Below are 15,748 nucleotides of genomic sequence, written 5' to 3' on the forward strand. Positions count from 1 at the left end.
AGCACAACTGGACAGCTATCTTATACTTCATTATTTCTGCTTCACAGGTCGGAGGCCGGTTTTGTCAACAGCATGCTCCGATGAGCTTACCCCTTGAAAGGCTGCTGATGGGCTATCTCACGTACATAATTTTCTATAACGCAGCCCGTCCTTATTCCCCCCGGGAGGTCTCGGGGCCATAGGCGTAGCCCATGTCCCGCCGGACTTTAATCAATGCAACAACGACACAAATTTTCTTTTGTTTGGGGATTAATCAACCAGATGGTAGAAGTAAAGATTATGGATTCTGGAATCAAGCCTAGAGTGATTGGCGCAATTGGAGTCAATTGACCTCCGTGTCCCGGGTACCGCAAGGTTATGTACATCGCGTGCTGGGGTAGCGAGCACCTATGGAACTGTGCCTGACAACCATTCGGGCGCCTTTCTGAGCTCTGAAACTACCAGGAAATGCATCTCTCGCCCATAGAGATAGTATCGTACAAGGGACGTCGCCGGGGAGTGGTCATGTCGCATGTTTCCCGAGTATAGTCCGGAGACTGCGAGAAATTTTGTGTTTATTGGCGCATAGCCTGGAGGGGGCTCTGACGGGGGAGCATCATCGGGGGTCCTCGAGCGCGGAGCCAGGCATCGTTCCGAGGTCCTTCATTGCGAATGACACTACCGATGGACATGAAGAGGCTGTGAAAGGAGGAATCAGCATGCAGTCATTAAGCGCAAGGCGAGAAGCTCAATTTACCCGAAAGTAGCACCTGAACCCAGCATGTATTTGCCGAGAGTCCGCATGACACCGTTAGGCCCAGCACCATATTGGAAGATTGTCACAGTTCCTATTTGTGGTAAGCTTCTGAAGATAATCTTGTGGAACTGGTGTCACCAACCGACAATGAAACCCATGATACCACCAACAGCTAAGGAGTGTTAGCTGATGAAACGGTCAATTATATTGGCTTTACATACTCGAACCCATGAGGCAGCCCATTTTCACTATTAAAATAATTGTGTCAGCTTGTTTCTTCATAGCGCATAGCACTGCTTGCTGCTCATGCTTGGATGATTGACATACTCTTGTCGAAAGTTGAAGGGCCCCCTGGGCCACCTTGGGCAGGAGGACCGGCAACCACAGGCATTGTATGAAGTAGGATAGAGTGTTTGACTGTGAAAAAAGCAGTTGACAACTTTAAGCTGAGGATCTAGTCAAAGTCCAGTGAAACAGCTACTTTTTGCTCCCCAGATTGATGTTTCTCCGCCTTCGTCGCGCTAAACTGTCCACGTGCTTACGTACTGGAAGCCACGTGACCGATTTGTCCAGTCGTCAAGGGAGTAGGAAGGTGGATGTCCTCGTTCTTGCCGGGTTCCTTGATGGCAACTATCCCCGATCTCAGATTTCTTTTTCGTTACATCTTCTTGAGGGCTGTTTAAAGCCTACGCCGAGGCGGTATTTCCGTCTTGTGCTTGTATTATTTGCCTTGGCGTGAGACAAACGATCGATTTCACGATTGGAGACCTCACATGCCCACTTGGTTTGACAGCACTTAGTCTCATTTCAGTCACAGAATTCTTTTCATTCTATAGTGCAGAAGTAAGTTTTGTCAATCGATGCTAATATTTGACCCATTGTGGGGTCGAGTTCAGACCCTTGACAGGGGCCAATTCATTTGTCTCTCTCAGCACTAACGCGACCGTCCTCATTTTAGTCGGGCGACTCAGGTGCAATCACCCTTGCGCGCATCCAATTTTCCAACCTCTCGGATATAAACCGACCTTACTAGACGCCTATTTCAGACCGCCCCAAGAGGGAAAAAGCACAACGGTCCCCTTTACAATTTGCGACCGTTGACGCGCTCCGTGTAGACATCATCATCCTGTCGAAAAACATTCGCATCCTTCTCCATGACTGCCGTGGCATCTCCACCTAGTGTACAATCGGGGTCTCGCTTGGGATGGTACAGTTCTGGTAACGGAGGACAAGGAGCCCTGTCTTCAGTGAACGCGGACGACGTCTCGCGGATGTTTATGCCACGGAAGCACATTCAGCGATCGAACTCTTCTTCATCCCTAGGGTCGAATTCCTCGATCTCTTCCACATCTACCGTAACCTCCTCTTCGCAAGAAACACAGAGTTCCGGCAGCGAATCAGGAACTTGGTCATCCAAAAAGAAGGCATCGAAGAATCCGTGGCCGAGCTCCAAGGCTGAACCGGTATCAGGGATAACAAACGCACGATCTCAGGCTGTACCTGCTTTTTCATCGGGGCCCAGCGCATCATCTACCATGTCCGCCATGCATCAGCCTTCAAACATCGTCCCTTCGCAGCACATGCCTCAGTCCTCTCAGCATAATGGTGTCCGTCAATTAAATGGACAGCCGGCAGAAAACCCAGCAATTTTGATACTTGTTCCGATGAACGGCACCTTTGACCGGAAGCAAATTAATGTGCCATATTTCCCCGAGGTTCTACGAATCGGACGTCAAACAAACGCGAAAACAGTGCCCACGCATCTCAATGGGTTCTTCGATTCAAAAGTCCTCTCTCGGCAGCATGCTGAGATATGGGCTGATAAGTCCGGCAAAGTCTGGATTCGCGACGTCAAATCCTCCAACGGTACTTTTGTCAACGGCCAGAGATTGTCGCCTGAAAACCGCGAATCGGAACCGCATGAGGTTCGCGAAGGCGACACCCTGGAACTTGGCATCGATATCGTTAGCGAGGATCAGAACACCATCGTCCACCACAAAGTCTCGGCCAAGGTTGAGCATGCAGGCTTTTATGGCACCACGCCTAGTATCCTGGACCTGAACTTTGGGGACTTGGATCCCGCCTCTGGAGGTGGCCTTCTTCCTTCCCCTTTGAGCCAACCGCTCTCTCACATGCGCGGCCGAGCCGGTAGCAATGCGAGTAGTCGAAGCACGCAGAGTGTGGCCAGCACTCAGCTCAACGCTCTACACCAACAACGGCAGATGAACTACTGGAACTCGCCAATCTCCATCGAACAAGTCGTCAAGCGGCTGACGGTATGGATTCTCCCCCCCCTAACACCTACTTTTTGCTGACTATTTAGGGCGAACTGAAATCCGCAAAGCAACAAACAACAGATCTCGCTCAGGCTGATGAATTTTTGACAACGATCATGAAACCGGGTTACGCAGAGAAAGAAAGGCTGGCCAAGCCATCTCCTTTGGAAAGCAGTGCTGCCCACCGACAGATGAATGGGCGACCTAAAATGCCGCGAGTAGACTCATTTTCAAGGTTCTCCGATCCCCCCGCCCCTCCTCCTCAACAACCTCTGCCCGAGAAACCCGATGCGCTGTCCCGAAGTGCGTCAGAGTCGTTCTCTTCTTTGAAACGCTCTGATACCGAAAAACCAAAAAGCGGCACCGGCTCCCCTGTATCACGCGATTCCAGCCAGATTCTGTCTCTCATCGAGGCACTATCATCTGCAAAGCGGGAAATCGATACCCAAGGCACACGGGTCAAGGAACTGGAAAATATGCTCTTGAAAGAGCAGGCCGCTCGCAAATTGGCAGAAGAGAGGGTCCATGAATTGGAGAACCGCCCCACAGTGGAGAGCCAAGATACAATCGAGATGAACGATGCCGTCTTGGAGCAAGAGCAAGAGGAGCCAGAGGTAACCGTGCAGGCCAACGGCATTCACCCTTCGGAAATCTCTAGTTCAGAAGACAGCCAGGGAGACGTCGCCGAGGACAAGACCTCTGAGCTTCAGGTCCGTTTGGAAGCCATGATGGAAGAAATGGCAGAAATGAGAATACAAGTGGCAACCTTCAAAGACCGTGCTGAGAAGGCTGAAGACAACACTACTCAGGCTCGCAAGTCGTTGGCAGAAATGGTTGAAACCCTGCAGCAAGAACGAGCCGCGAAGGCATTGGCAGCTAACAGCAAATTCGATGCCGATCATGGAACAAGCAAGAATTTGCCGGCTGAAAGCGACAAAGTGGATTCCAAGACCGTGCAATGTTTGGATTCAAAAAACAAGGGGATTAACGCTGCAGCCACCGCGTTTGCACAACAACGGCATAACTACGTGGAAGAAGCAAGTCCCTATGCCTCCATCTTCGGTGTAGTACTGCTAGGGGTGGGCCTGATGGCTTATCTCAACGGTTGGCAGAAGATGGACAAATAAACCTAACCTACCTTGGTCTCATTTCCTAATTCTGGGGTTCGGTGTTCCTCGGCTATTTCCTTTGCATAGGCCCTTTGCATTGCTTGATCTCTCCTGTTTTTTTCATCAAATCTCAGTCCCCACCAGTAATGACTCTCTGGTGATGAATGCCATCAAGATAATATGTTATCTTCGGAGGCTCGTCCATTTAGCCCACCCTTGTCTCTCTTACCTCTTCACGAATTTTTTGATGACTCCCGAACTACCTTCCCAGGGTTTTCTCCTTGGTCGCCTCGACGTCCACCCTCTCTTTCTTTCAATGTTTCTTTCCTTTTTTTTTTTTTGCCTTCTTTCTACCTACAGTGTTACTATTAGCCTCTTGCCCGCGGGACTTGGCATCTCCTGTTCTCTCTTTTGTTCTGTACATGATGGGGAAAATAAGGATGCGCTCATGACTTGCAGTCTCTTTGAAATCGTTTGAGGGGCATTATCATTCTTGTGCCAGCGTAAGGCTTTGTGAGCGTATTAAGGAGTTTCATTAGTGATATTTTTCTATTCATGTCATTTGATTTTCACTGGTGTTTTAATCTTGATTAGAGATACATAACATATAGGTAACACTGAAATTTTGAGTGTCCCTAAGCTTGTACAAAGTGCCCTTGATTTGAGTCTGCCTTGTGTGTGAATGGGCACTGCATCAGTGTTGCAGGGTTGCGCCGGAAGGTCGCGGTGTAGCCACTGACATATATCTCACAAGCTAGACATTGTGTTGCTAGCATGCCTATTTGATAGTCATGTGTGCGATGACAACGGACTATCAAGGATATGAGGTTGTGGATCTCGATTTTTGAATAACCGATTTAGGGTATGTCGGATTCGTCTCGTAATTCACTTGAGGGTCACGGCAATCTCGACCATCTTGACCCACCGTGTCCGGCTCTCGGGAAGTTCATCGTCTGTCGAGCAGTTCTGTCGTTTCCTCTTCGTTGACTTGGGCGGAACAGCGCTGCTCTCGCATGGCTTATCTTGCTGTTTCTGCTCTTTCGCTTTCTTCTCTTCGTCTTCAACAACATCATCCACAACCAGCACACTTCCCGTGTTGATGCGTACTGTATACTCGACGCTCTTCTCCTCGAACCACTTGCCGACATTCAACGCCTTCTCGATGGCCCGTCCCGTCGCTTTGATAAACACCTCCTCCCGCTTCTCTGACACTTTTGATAACTCGTCCAGTATCTGTTTCTCGCTCTTGCGTGTGTCCTCGAGGTTTATGTTCGCAGTGGCGCGCTTCTCCGCTTGAGCGAGGAGTTTCTGTATGCGCTTGACGGCGCTCATAAACGGTGTACTACTTGAAATGTAGACAACCTTTGGCACCGAAGCACCGGCATAGGGCGAGGCGATTGGCGCATGTGGTATAGGGCGTTTTTCAACCTTGGCATCTGTGTTTCAGTCAATATTTGTCATTGGCCAGTCGAGCATTCCCTCTCACGCGTTGGTAATCTGATGAGATCGTTGTTCTTTTTCTCAAATTTGAGCTTTCGCTCCAACGGCCCCTTCCCCATATCTGAATTTGTGCAGGAATGCAAACTTGTTAAGTTCGATTAGAGTATCATATCTGCGCGTCTTATCTGCCTTTTTCTGCCGGGCGGGAATGGGATAGGGCCTTAATCGGGAGTCAAGACTTGTGAGCTGCCTTGTTCAATTACGTTGCGGTTTTTAGATAAGTTAAGAATTCAAATCAATTACACAGAGTAAATTAGAAAGTTCCAATTCATGAGTTTGCGTTCTTTCTATGCACATGGATTCGTGACCTACATCCAGATTCTAACTACCTACATATAGTTACAGGTAGCTAAATTGATACTAGCATGACGAACTTTTCTATTATAAATCACACAACATAAGTAAGCTCAAACCTCAGATAGAAACAATCTACTCCATCTCAATGGTACCGGGGGGCTTGCTGGTGTAGTCATATGCAACACGGCATACGCCCTCAACCTCGTTCACGATTCGAGTAGAAACCTCACACAGGAACTCGTGAGAGAACGGGTAGGGGGTAGCGGTCATAAAGTCCTTAGTGGAGATGGCACGCAGGAGGATGATGTTGGCATATACACGCTTGTCACCCATGACACCAACGGCGCGGGAGGGGTCCAGGGCAGCGTAAGCCTGGCCGATCTGGTCGTACAGACCAGCTTCACGGATCATACCGATGAAGATGTGATCAGCCTTACGGGCCATCTCAACCTTCTCCTTGGTGACCTCACCAAGAACACGAATAGCGAGACCAGGGCCTAAGTATTGACGTTAGCTTCACGATCTGAAATATGAAACCAATGACTCTAATAACTCGTTTAGCATACCGGGGAAGGGGTGGCGGCCAACAAGCTCCTCGGAGATCTTGAGCTGACGGCCTAGCTCGCGGACCTCATCCTTAAAGAGCTCACGTAGAGGCTCAATAAGCTTCAGGCCGTGGCCTTTCATAAGACGCTCGGCGATACCACCAACATTGTGGTGGGTCTTAATAGTCTGCGAAGGACCCTTGAAGGAGATACTCTCAATGACATCTAGAAGAGGTTAGTGGCGAGCTAGCAAACAGAATAATAATCAAAAAGCATATAGAAGGAGGATCTTACCAGGATATAATGTACCTTGCACTTTAATGCGTGTTAGCAAACTTTCGTTCAAGAGTGGACAATGATGCTGGTGGTAATCATGTCAATGTCGGTTCAAACTTACAGAACCACTCAACCTTGCCAGAGCTCGAAGCCTCGATCTTACGAGCCTCTTCCTCGAAAACATCGATGAACTTGCCACCAATGAACTTGCGCTTTTTCTCTGGGTCATGTTCGCCCTTGAGCCCGTCTAAGAAGTCCTTACTAGCATCAACAACGGTGAGGTTTATGCCAAGCTGATCTGTTAGGACCTAAGAACTTTTGTTAGCTGCAATTCTAGAAAATCAGAAATTTACTGAACGGTTTGATGTCAACCATGCCAAGTGCCCTTGGACATTGAGCCCTGCGGCATAATGACACCTCAGGGGTCTGGCATCATCTGATGCCTTTAGAAGATATGAACAAACGCCAACACCTTCGACCAAAAAAAAAAGTATTACCTTTTTGACAATCGCACACTCGTTGAGGCGCATACATCCGTTGTCCACGAGCACGGCGTGAAAGCGGTCACCGATAGCTTCCGTCATAAGCTTCGCTGCAGGTTCGTTAGCATAAGATACGTAGAAGGGGAGGATGACCGTATAGAACAATAACTAAACCACATGATACCAAGCATTCGTGTACAATTCGTTCAGGTCAGTAGAATCAATTAGACACTTATGCTTGGCACCTACGTGATAGGTCATGTCCCATCTGTAAGTCATTCTCGACTCTTTCAACGTACCAGCAACGGTGGAATCAACACCACCGCTAACGGCACCTAGAACCTGGCCGGTAGGACCGACTAAGTTGCGAATCCGGGTAACCTCCTGGCCGATGAACTCGGCCATAGACCACTTCTGCTCGGCTCCGCAAATGCCGACAGCGAAATTTTTAAGAAGAAGGGCGCCTTGCTCGGTGTGGGTAACCTCAGGATGGAACTGCAGTCCATAGTGCGGCTTAGACTCGTGGGCAATCGCAGCGAACTCAGAGTTCTCAGTCTCTCCGATAGTGTGGAAACCTGTGGGGATTTGAGCGAGTTTGTCCCCATGGGACATCCAAACTGTGGGAGTTTGATCCTCAAGACCTTCGAATAGCTTATCGACATGGCCTCCGAACCAGCTAGCCTTTAAGGTAGCTTTACCGTACTCGCGAGCGGTACCTGCGACGACACCCTTCTGGTTGAGACGGTAGGCAATCTCCTGGAGACCATAGCAGATTCCTAGAATAGGAACGCCTAACTCAAAGACCGCGGGATCGGCGTGGGGGGATCCCTCTTCATAGACACTGTACGGTCCACCGGACAGGATAATGCCCTTCGGCTTCCAGGTAAGGTCGGCTAGCTTCTGAGTGCAAGGCAGCATTTCGCAGTAGACATTGACCTCCCTAAGACGGCGAGTTATAAGGTGTGTGCTAAATGAAAATGGTTAGATTAACGAAATTGATAAAAAACCATTTCACAATAGGCCACCCCACCAACAGGGAAACATACTATTGCGATCCAAAGTCGAGCACCAGAATGGTGTCGAAGGTGTTGTGAGGAATAACCTCCTCGGTGTTGGAAGACATGATTGCAATGAAGTTGAGAAATCCTAAGAATGTTCTGTAGGAACGAGGGGAGAAAAGAAATCCGATAAGCAAGATTCAAAAAAAGTAAACTTTTCCGATAAGAAAGGTTAGAAAAAATGTGGTACATCGTTTTGCCACCAATTGATGATTGTGATTGGACAGATACTATTTCCGCCTATATGACTAATGAGGGGCATCCATAGAAACCATTTTGTATGTACAGTTGTCACATTTAGTCTCAATAATATATACCGTAAGCTAATAGTCAGCTTCATTTTCGCTTCCATGGTATGCCTTCTTCCGTAACTTCCAGAGTGACTTTTCTCGTGCAGTAGCTTCACGCTGATGGCGACTGTTATCCTCCACGACAGTCATCCAAGGCACATTGCTCGCTCGTCGTACTCTCTCGCGCAATAGCGCAAGCGTTCGGTTGTGATTAGACGAGTCAGAAGGACGTGCCTGTTCATTAAGTTCGCCAGCTTTCTTCGACCCAGATGTCGACAGTTGATAGCGCCGCTCTGCAGCACGTGCGGCATAGTATTCTTCGCTGATAGCCCAGTTCGGATTATCCAGCTGACCGCGGACCAGAACGAGGCTATGACCTTCCTCAATAGAGCTTTGTATGTGAGATGGAGGAATGGAGGTGGAGAGTTCAAGCCTGCGTGAGGAAGTATCTATCGAGCGAACCAAAGCCAAACCAAGACAATGAGACGCTTTGGGATCCAGTGGGGTGCAGCTGCCAGAGCCAACAAAGAGGTACGGTAAATCTTCACGTGTTCGAATAATGCTGTCAGCCATTGTGTGCTTGAAGCCACCCGAAGCTGGCTTCTCTAAGTCCATGTCAACATCAAGCTCTGACCCAGCCTCGTGATCTTCGTTGTTTGATGCTTCAGGCGGCACCATTCCGCCCATGAGGGCACTCGATGATTCCACTGCGACAACCCCCACAATGGCCCCTTCTAGTGTCTCTTGCAACAGATCGGGATGAATCTGAGATCCCATGACCATGATCCCCAGAATACCTTGACGCGTACCAGAATAGTTCACAGTCAAAGGCCTTGTGCGAGAAAGTGGTTCATCTGACCAGAGCGAAGTGCTCAGGTCGGCCGGATGGGACATGTGGAAGTATGACTGGATCTGCATCGCTCGTAGTTGAGCGCTTGATCGAGTCACAAAATCAGTGGGCTGGGAGGGCAGGATTGTCATGGGGACACGAGCCTCACGGGCTGCCAGGCCCAAGGGTTCTATGACCTCCGATGGGCCCTTCTCGCTCATGTAGACGACATCGGAGAGACCAAGGGATCTAATCAGCCACGTTGCGACCTCTAACCCCTGCCCAAAGATCCAGCCAGGGTAATTAATGATGAGAGGACATTGCGGATGCTTCTCCAGCAATGAGCGGTATTGGTCCATAAGATCCATAACGGCCAGTGCATAATGATCAGGATCTTCTTTGGGCGATGTTGCACCAATATGATGCGCCCGCACTATCTCACCGCGGTGAGAGTTGTCCAGCGATGGGTGTGTGAAAGGCGGACCGAAGAACGGACTGTGGAGACGTGCAAGATAGACCTGGCCCATGGGGGCGAATTCAGGCTGACCTGGGTCTAGATCCAGGAAAGCGACCCCATCAGTATTCACATATCCGCCCTCAGTCTCAGGTGTCGGGCTGAGCGCATGATTCAGCAAGTAGCGACTGAAAGTAGACTTTCCCGATGCTTTTGGACCGCAGACTAGAACGCGAAGTCGACCTTGACGTTGTGAAAGAAGGGCATTCATCGAGGCACTCCATTTTTTATCGAGATGAAGGGGTCGGAGATGTCTGTTCAAGGAATCATCTGCCGATGTGTACAACTACCATGCCAATTAGCTATGTTCAAGCTTGAAATACCAGAGAGGGATGGATGGTATCATACCACTGAGAAAGTCCGCTTAGTGTCTTTGCCGACACCTTTCAGAGTAAGTTTATCCGCGGCAGTATTTTCGCCAGTCCATATCCTTTGATACAGAGGGGAAAGCTCACGAAGGCGGGCAATTCCGCTATTGCAAGACGTAATCTCCACTTCTGCCTCTCCATCAATACCAGAGACACATTTAATGACTGGCAATGAATGCGTTGAAGGGGCATAAACTCGATGCAACTTTGAGGAGGGATGCAATTTAGCACCCATCAGACTAACAACGCCTCTTTTGACCCAGAGATCATAGTGTCCTAACAAGGCCAAGGTCTGCACAAAATCAGTATTATACTCAGCATTGAGAAGGGCCAACCCATACCGTCTTTTCTTGAAGGCGAATGCACAGAGTGCTTTCATCACTGTAGACTATGCTGTTTTTGTCGAGCCGAGCCTTTGATAGAGTAAAGTTTTGCAATTCTGCAGGTGTTTCTGCGGGAGACTCATAGCCATCAGCATCACCCACAACAGACGCAACCTCGTTCTCGTCCATCTCCACGTTCTCAGCTGTGTCTTCCACAGACTGCTCATCCTCGAGAGCATTGTTCACTTCGGGCTGTGTCTCCACTTTGGATGACCGAGTGACTCTGTTTGGGCGCTGTGGTAAACTCTCTACAGGCAATGGCTCATCTTGCTTCTTGGCTGCCCTTGTTCGTGAAGTACGGCGATCTCCGTTTGTCTCAACAGTCTCAGCTGGTTCAAGAGATCGTCGCGGCTTTTTCGAGGGCGGTTCGCTATGAACTATAGGCTTCGGGGTAGCCTTTGGTACATTTGCGCTTGGAGCTTGTTGTTGCCGAGCTCTGCGCGCTGCCAAAGCAGCGACGGCGCTAACGGGACCTGACGATCATGTTAGCTTCGAAGTGCAGGCGCGAAATCGAAATGATGGACTTACCAGCCGGTTGCTGTTTTTCTGCCTTTCGCTTTATCGTCATAACATAAAATTAAAGCTCATGGACTTGGAAATTGTGTTCGGAAGAAAAACCACTGTCTCGATAATGCGATCTCAATCCGATAAGCAAAAAAAAGCTGGCTGGTGGTCCGTGCTCCCGCGGAACAGGAAAAAAAAGATCGGCCGTTGAACTTCAACATTGTCACTCAGCGTTGAATCAAAACATTTACGAAATCGGGGTCTCTAAAAGATCGCATACACTACCTTTAACTCCTTCAATTCTTTCGTACCATCTCAATTGCGAACTAGGGTGTGCCAGCGCCGCGCATCCTTGCGAAAGCATCATCGGTCTCGCTTGCGATTTCGCCCGACACTTTGAACAGCCGCCATGGCGTCCGATAGCGATAGCAGCTCGAGCAGATCAGTCTCGCCCGAGCCTACAACTAAGCAGGCAAAGAACCTGCAAAAGCTCTCCAAGGCACAGGAGTCCAGTGAAGATGATACCTCAGATTCAGGCTCAAGCTCAGGCTCAGACTCAGACTCAGACTCGGATAGCGACTCAGACGACTCCAACGAAATGAAACCAGATGCCTCGGGCAAGAAGTAAGAGAGCACTGTTTTTTCGACACTGACACATACTAATCCTTGCGCCTTAGAGTTGCCATCTCCGGTCCTCGGCCATTCAAACCACCAGTGGGATTCAAGTCTGCAAAGAAGCAGGCCCCGCCATCCTCTAAAGCATCCTCCATTTTGTCCAAACTCGATGGAAAACACGTTCTCCACATCACAGCCCCGGCGTCTCTCCCATTGTCCAAAATCAAAGAAGTGTCTATGGCCAGGCTGATGCAGGGTGAACCGATCATCACTCACGACGGTGTGAATTACGGTATCCCACCCGAGGCCTTTTCTGAGGCCGAACCAGCAAGCAAATCGCTATTTCTATTTGACGAAAAGTCACAAACATATCACGATGCAGCCAATCGAGTTCCCAGTTATCACGTCCAGGAATTGATCGGTCTCCCAAGTGTATCGGAAAACACTGATGCCGCTGTGGCAAAGCTGCGTGAATACGTCAAGCCAGCCAAGACCCAGCCGAAGAACTTGAAGATGCGCTTCCGGCCCGTCGGAACCGCCCGTACGGCCCCGGAAACTTTTGGCTCCAGTTCGGAATCGGAGTCCGAGGCCCCTTCGTTCAAGGTTCCCAAAGGAGAAGAACGTAAGAGGAAGCTGTCTCACACTGATGCTGAGGGTGATGCACCCCAAGTGGCAGCGTTGCCTCGGAAGAAGTCAAAGAAGCACTCACAAGAAAAGGGAGACGACGACGAGCAGAGCCGGAAGAAGTCCAAGAAGTCCCACAAGGATAAGGAGGATAAAAAGCGAAAGAAGTCTGAAAAGGCATGATCTGTTTGTTTGCCTGTTTAAAAGTAGCTTGTTAAAGATGCCCCAACTATGTACAATCTACCATTTTACCATCCAGTATCACATGTATCGACAGTGACAAAAGACCTACTATCTACATCTAGAAGATGAGCGTGGACATGTCTTATGATTGCTGATCGCGGACCAGGTTCTCGCCTAGAAGAACATTGCGCCAAGAGTTCACCCTATTGTGGTAGAAATTTCCTCCAGATCACCTCTCAATGCTCTGAACGCTGTCTGAGATTGGCATGAAAGTTCTCATGCACGTGAACAATCTGGACTTTCCTACCATCCGCATTCAACACGCCGCTCTTCTCGCCGTCATCAGAGGAAGTTCGCTCCGCAATTTCCCACTCGGTGCCAGCAGCAACTTCCAGATTCTTTCCACGGGTCTCTTTGACGAACAGCCAACAGAAGCCAGCAGCTACAATATCAAAGCCCATGAAGATAAGAAAAGTGTTGGCACCAACGTTCGCAATCATATAGGGGCTAGCAAAGGAGAAGCAGAAAGATGAAGCCCAGTGAGCTAGCATGCTAACTGCCAAACCAAGGGCTCGAATCCGTGTTGGGAAGATCTCCGGCACATAGGCCCAAGGCAGAGGACCCCAAGAGCAGTTATAGATCTGCGCATAAGTTAGCGATATATCCATGTGTGACTCTATGTCAAGTCCGACGACTGACCATAATATCGAGATAAATCATAGCAACCGTTGCTCGTCCAGCGGATGTCACGTTTGTCGCAGATTGTGTTGGAACATAAACGACAATGAGAGCCGTAATCAACATGCAAATTGCCATAAGAGCAGCACCACCTGTGAGCGTCATGCGGCGACTGATCCGCTCAGCGAGTACCCAAATGAAGAATGTGCAGGCAATGACCTTTACAGCACCGAATAAACCCGTCAGCAGCATATTTCTGTTTGTTCCACTGCCAGCAATAAGCTTGAAATACTGTGGCGCGAACACCGCAAGTGCGCTACTGCCTGTGGCATTCTGAAATATGAAGAGTAAAGGACCGACAACAAAACGGAGCCTGTTAGCTGGCTCCAGCAATTCGCGGTATAAAAATCCCTCGCGTTCTGCACGCTCAGCCTGAAGCCCTAGCTGGGTCTCGACGAATTCCTCGTGTGTTTTGGGGTCTTCGCCGCCGCGAATCCAAGTGAGTGACTTCCAGGCCTCTTCGGTACGATTTTGTGTCAAGAGCCAGCGAACAGACTCAGGAAGTGTGAAAGAACCTATGAATAAGATGCCTCCAGAGATAAGCTGTAGGCCAACGGGAATCTGCCACTCGCTTGAGGTGCCTGAGATTGAGGTGCTTTTGGCAACGCCCTAATTAGTTTTAGCCCCATGGTTATGCAATAGAACACAACAGATTACCGACATAATCAATCCAATAGGCAGTGAAAACACCCCAGGCGTAAAGCCACTGGTAAAAAGAACCACATCGACCCCGAATTTCCTTGGGTGTCATCTCTGCCGAATACATTGGGATAACAACACTTTGTCCACCTATTCCCAGGCCAGAGACGATGCGGCCTACATACCAGGCGGCAATTGAATGTGTGTTGATGACTTGAATAATCACGCCGATGATAAATAGCGCCGTGGCGCCGAGAATAGTGAGCTTACGGCCATATTTGTTGGTCAATGGGTAGACTACTGCAGCGGCTATGAACGATCCCAGTTGAGACAATCCAACGGTGAGTGATGATACCCTAGATTGTGATGCTGTTTTATAGCCCAAGTCGGTTTGAAAGGACTTATAGCTCAATATACCTCCCGCAACACCAGAATCATAGGCGGACAGGAAGGATGAAATGCTAGATAACGATAGTCAGTTTTTGTATGATTTCGATAGTAATTTATGGCATCAACATACAAAACAATAGCTGCCAGATGATACGCTCGGTAAGTACCCAGGCGGGTGTTTAGCTCGGGAATAGTGAAGAGCCCCATGGTCAAAGAAAAGTTTAATGTAAAGCCAACAAGAAGTCAAGGTCAATGGTTGACATATAAGCCTTTTCCTGAGACTCATGGTGAGCAGCTACAAGGGTATCTTTGCGTGCTGGGTGTTAGAGCCGATAGCCGATGTATACTTCCAAAGGTTCCTCTAGCACCTGGGGGCCACATAGTATGTATGGAATCACGCCTTCACGCTTAGTGATGGTGTATTTTGCCCAATTTGGACTTCAAGGCTTAAGACTACAACCGCTCAGACCATCATCCCTGGCCTCTCGGCTCTTTTTTGACGTTAACAGGATCTAAAACGCGCGTCCGTTCGTAAGCCTCAATTGTAATGCTAATTTGATCAAACTTCTAGAGCCAATAATCCTATCAACTATGTTTACGATCGGAAAAAATCCCACAATTAAGCGAGGGCGGGCAGACTTCTACTTTAATTAGCAGCTTGAGCTAGATATTACAAGCTATCACATCAATATAAATGTTTTAAATGATTTTCAACGCAACTTGCTTTTGAGTAGAAATAAATGGTCATACCATGAACTCCCAAAGATATACGTGGATCTCTTGATAGACCCAAGCATATTTAATCAAACTAAGGGACTAAAGAGGTGGCAAATAGATTGAACTGCGTTATTCTGTGTATTACACTGCCTTCTGCGATCAACAACTGCCCTATCAACTTGGAAGCCCTATCTATATGCTTATTCTACATATGCCGATCTCCACGACCTTTGTGTCTTCATTTAGTGAACAAGAAGGAGACTAAAACAGTATGTACATCATGGATGGGTTCTGATACAATTTGAGGGAATAGATAAGAGAATCTCAAAGACAACAGAAGACATTCTGAACTTGACCAAAGAACTGATCACTACAAGATATTGCAGATATTGTCTGCCTCAGGCACACAAAGCTGATATAATCACTATGTCACATGCATCCAACGTGCGGAGATCAGCCAGGTGATGATCTCTCCCCTTTGTGCATTGATTCTCTTGAAGTCTTATGTTAAAGAAGTTGGTTTCAGTTTGTCTTCATTTCTAGACATGGCGCTTGGTTGATCTTGAAAGCCTTGGAGATCTTTGGTTTGATAGCTCCGATATCTATTTCGTCCAAGCTTCAAAGCGCTTATCGGCCTAGACCCTGCCCAGGTGGTATCCCGTGCGTTAATCACCA

The 15,748-nt window shown here is 48.6% G+C and overlaps 7 protein-coding genes across 7 annotated transcripts; 2 read left to right on the top strand and 5 right to left on the bottom strand.

Annotated features, from left to right (window-relative positions):
* Positions 1–554: 554 nt before the first annotated feature.
* Positions 555–1,127, bottom strand: N7529_008768 (MGR2/ROMO1 family protein; the record flags this gene model as incomplete). Its single annotated transcript, XM_057244295.1, has 5 exons — positions 555–678; positions 737–827; positions 879–908; positions 958–984; positions 1,064–1,127. The coding sequence occupies 5 exons, from the start codon at positions 1,125–1,127 to the stop codon at positions 555–557; spliced, it is 336 nt and encodes a 111-aa protein (XP_057095833.1).
* Positions 1,128–1,890: 763 nt separating this feature from the next.
* On the top strand, positions 1,891–4,139 carry N7529_008769 (uncharacterized protein; the record flags this gene model as incomplete). Its single annotated transcript, XM_057244296.1, has 2 exons — positions 1,891–3,012; positions 3,060–4,139. The coding sequence occupies 2 exons, from the start codon at positions 1,891–1,893 to the stop codon at positions 4,137–4,139; spliced, it is 2,202 nt and encodes a 733-aa protein (XP_057095834.1).
* An 867-nt stretch (positions 4,140–5,006) lies between these two features.
* Positions 5,007–5,680, bottom strand: N7529_008770 (ribonuclease P subunit p20 family protein; the record flags this gene model as incomplete). Its single annotated transcript, XM_057244297.1, has 2 exons — positions 5,007–5,557; positions 5,608–5,680. The coding sequence occupies 2 exons, from the start codon at positions 5,678–5,680 to the stop codon at positions 5,007–5,009; spliced, it is 624 nt and encodes a 207-aa protein (XP_057095835.1).
* Positions 5,681–6,050: 370 nt separating this feature from the next.
* gua1 (GMP synthase (glutamine-hydrolyzing)) lies at positions 6,051–8,344 on the bottom strand (the record flags this gene model as incomplete). The annotated part of the gene is made up of 7 exons (XM_057244298.1): positions 6,051–6,415; positions 6,485–6,688; positions 6,861–7,047; positions 7,093–7,182; positions 7,237–7,389; positions 7,471–8,188; positions 8,268–8,344. The coding sequence occupies 7 exons, from the start codon at positions 8,342–8,344 to the stop codon at positions 6,051–6,053; spliced, it is 1,794 nt and encodes a 597-aa protein (XP_057095836.1).
* Positions 8,345–8,602: 258 nt separating this feature from the next.
* On the bottom strand, positions 8,603–11,231 carry grc3 (uncharacterized protein; the record flags this gene model as incomplete). The annotated part of the gene is made up of 4 exons (XM_057244299.1): positions 8,603–10,198; positions 10,261–10,572; positions 10,622–11,136; positions 11,192–11,231. 4 exons carry the CDS (start codon positions 11,229–11,231, stop codon positions 8,603–8,605), a joined length of 2,463 nt encoding a protein of 820 aa, XP_057095837.1.
* A 345-nt stretch (positions 11,232–11,576) lies between these two features.
* N7529_008773 (DNA-directed RNA polymerase I subunit RPA34) lies at positions 11,577–12,589 on the top strand (the record flags this gene model as incomplete). The annotated part of the gene is made up of 2 exons (XM_057244300.1): positions 11,577–11,791; positions 11,845–12,589. 2 exons carry the CDS (start codon positions 11,577–11,579, stop codon positions 12,587–12,589), a joined length of 960 nt encoding a protein of 319 aa, XP_057095838.1.
* A 236-nt stretch (positions 12,590–12,825) lies between these two features.
* N7529_008774 (sugar porter family MFS transporter) lies at positions 12,826–14,563 on the bottom strand (the record flags this gene model as incomplete). Its single annotated transcript, XM_057244301.1, has 4 exons — positions 12,826–13,230; positions 13,289–13,936; positions 13,989–14,427; positions 14,487–14,563. The coding sequence occupies 4 exons, from the start codon at positions 14,561–14,563 to the stop codon at positions 12,826–12,828; spliced, it is 1,569 nt and encodes a 522-aa protein (XP_057095839.1).
* Between the last annotated feature and the right edge of the window lie 1,185 nt (positions 14,564–15,748).

The sequence above is a fragment of the Penicillium soppii genome (genome assembly GCF_028829465.1).
Source record: "Penicillium soppii strain IBT 18220 chromosome Unknown utg000006l, whole genome shotgun sequence".
Taxonomy (NCBI): Eukaryota; Fungi; Ascomycota; class Eurotiomycetes; order Eurotiales; family Aspergillaceae; genus Penicillium; species Penicillium soppii.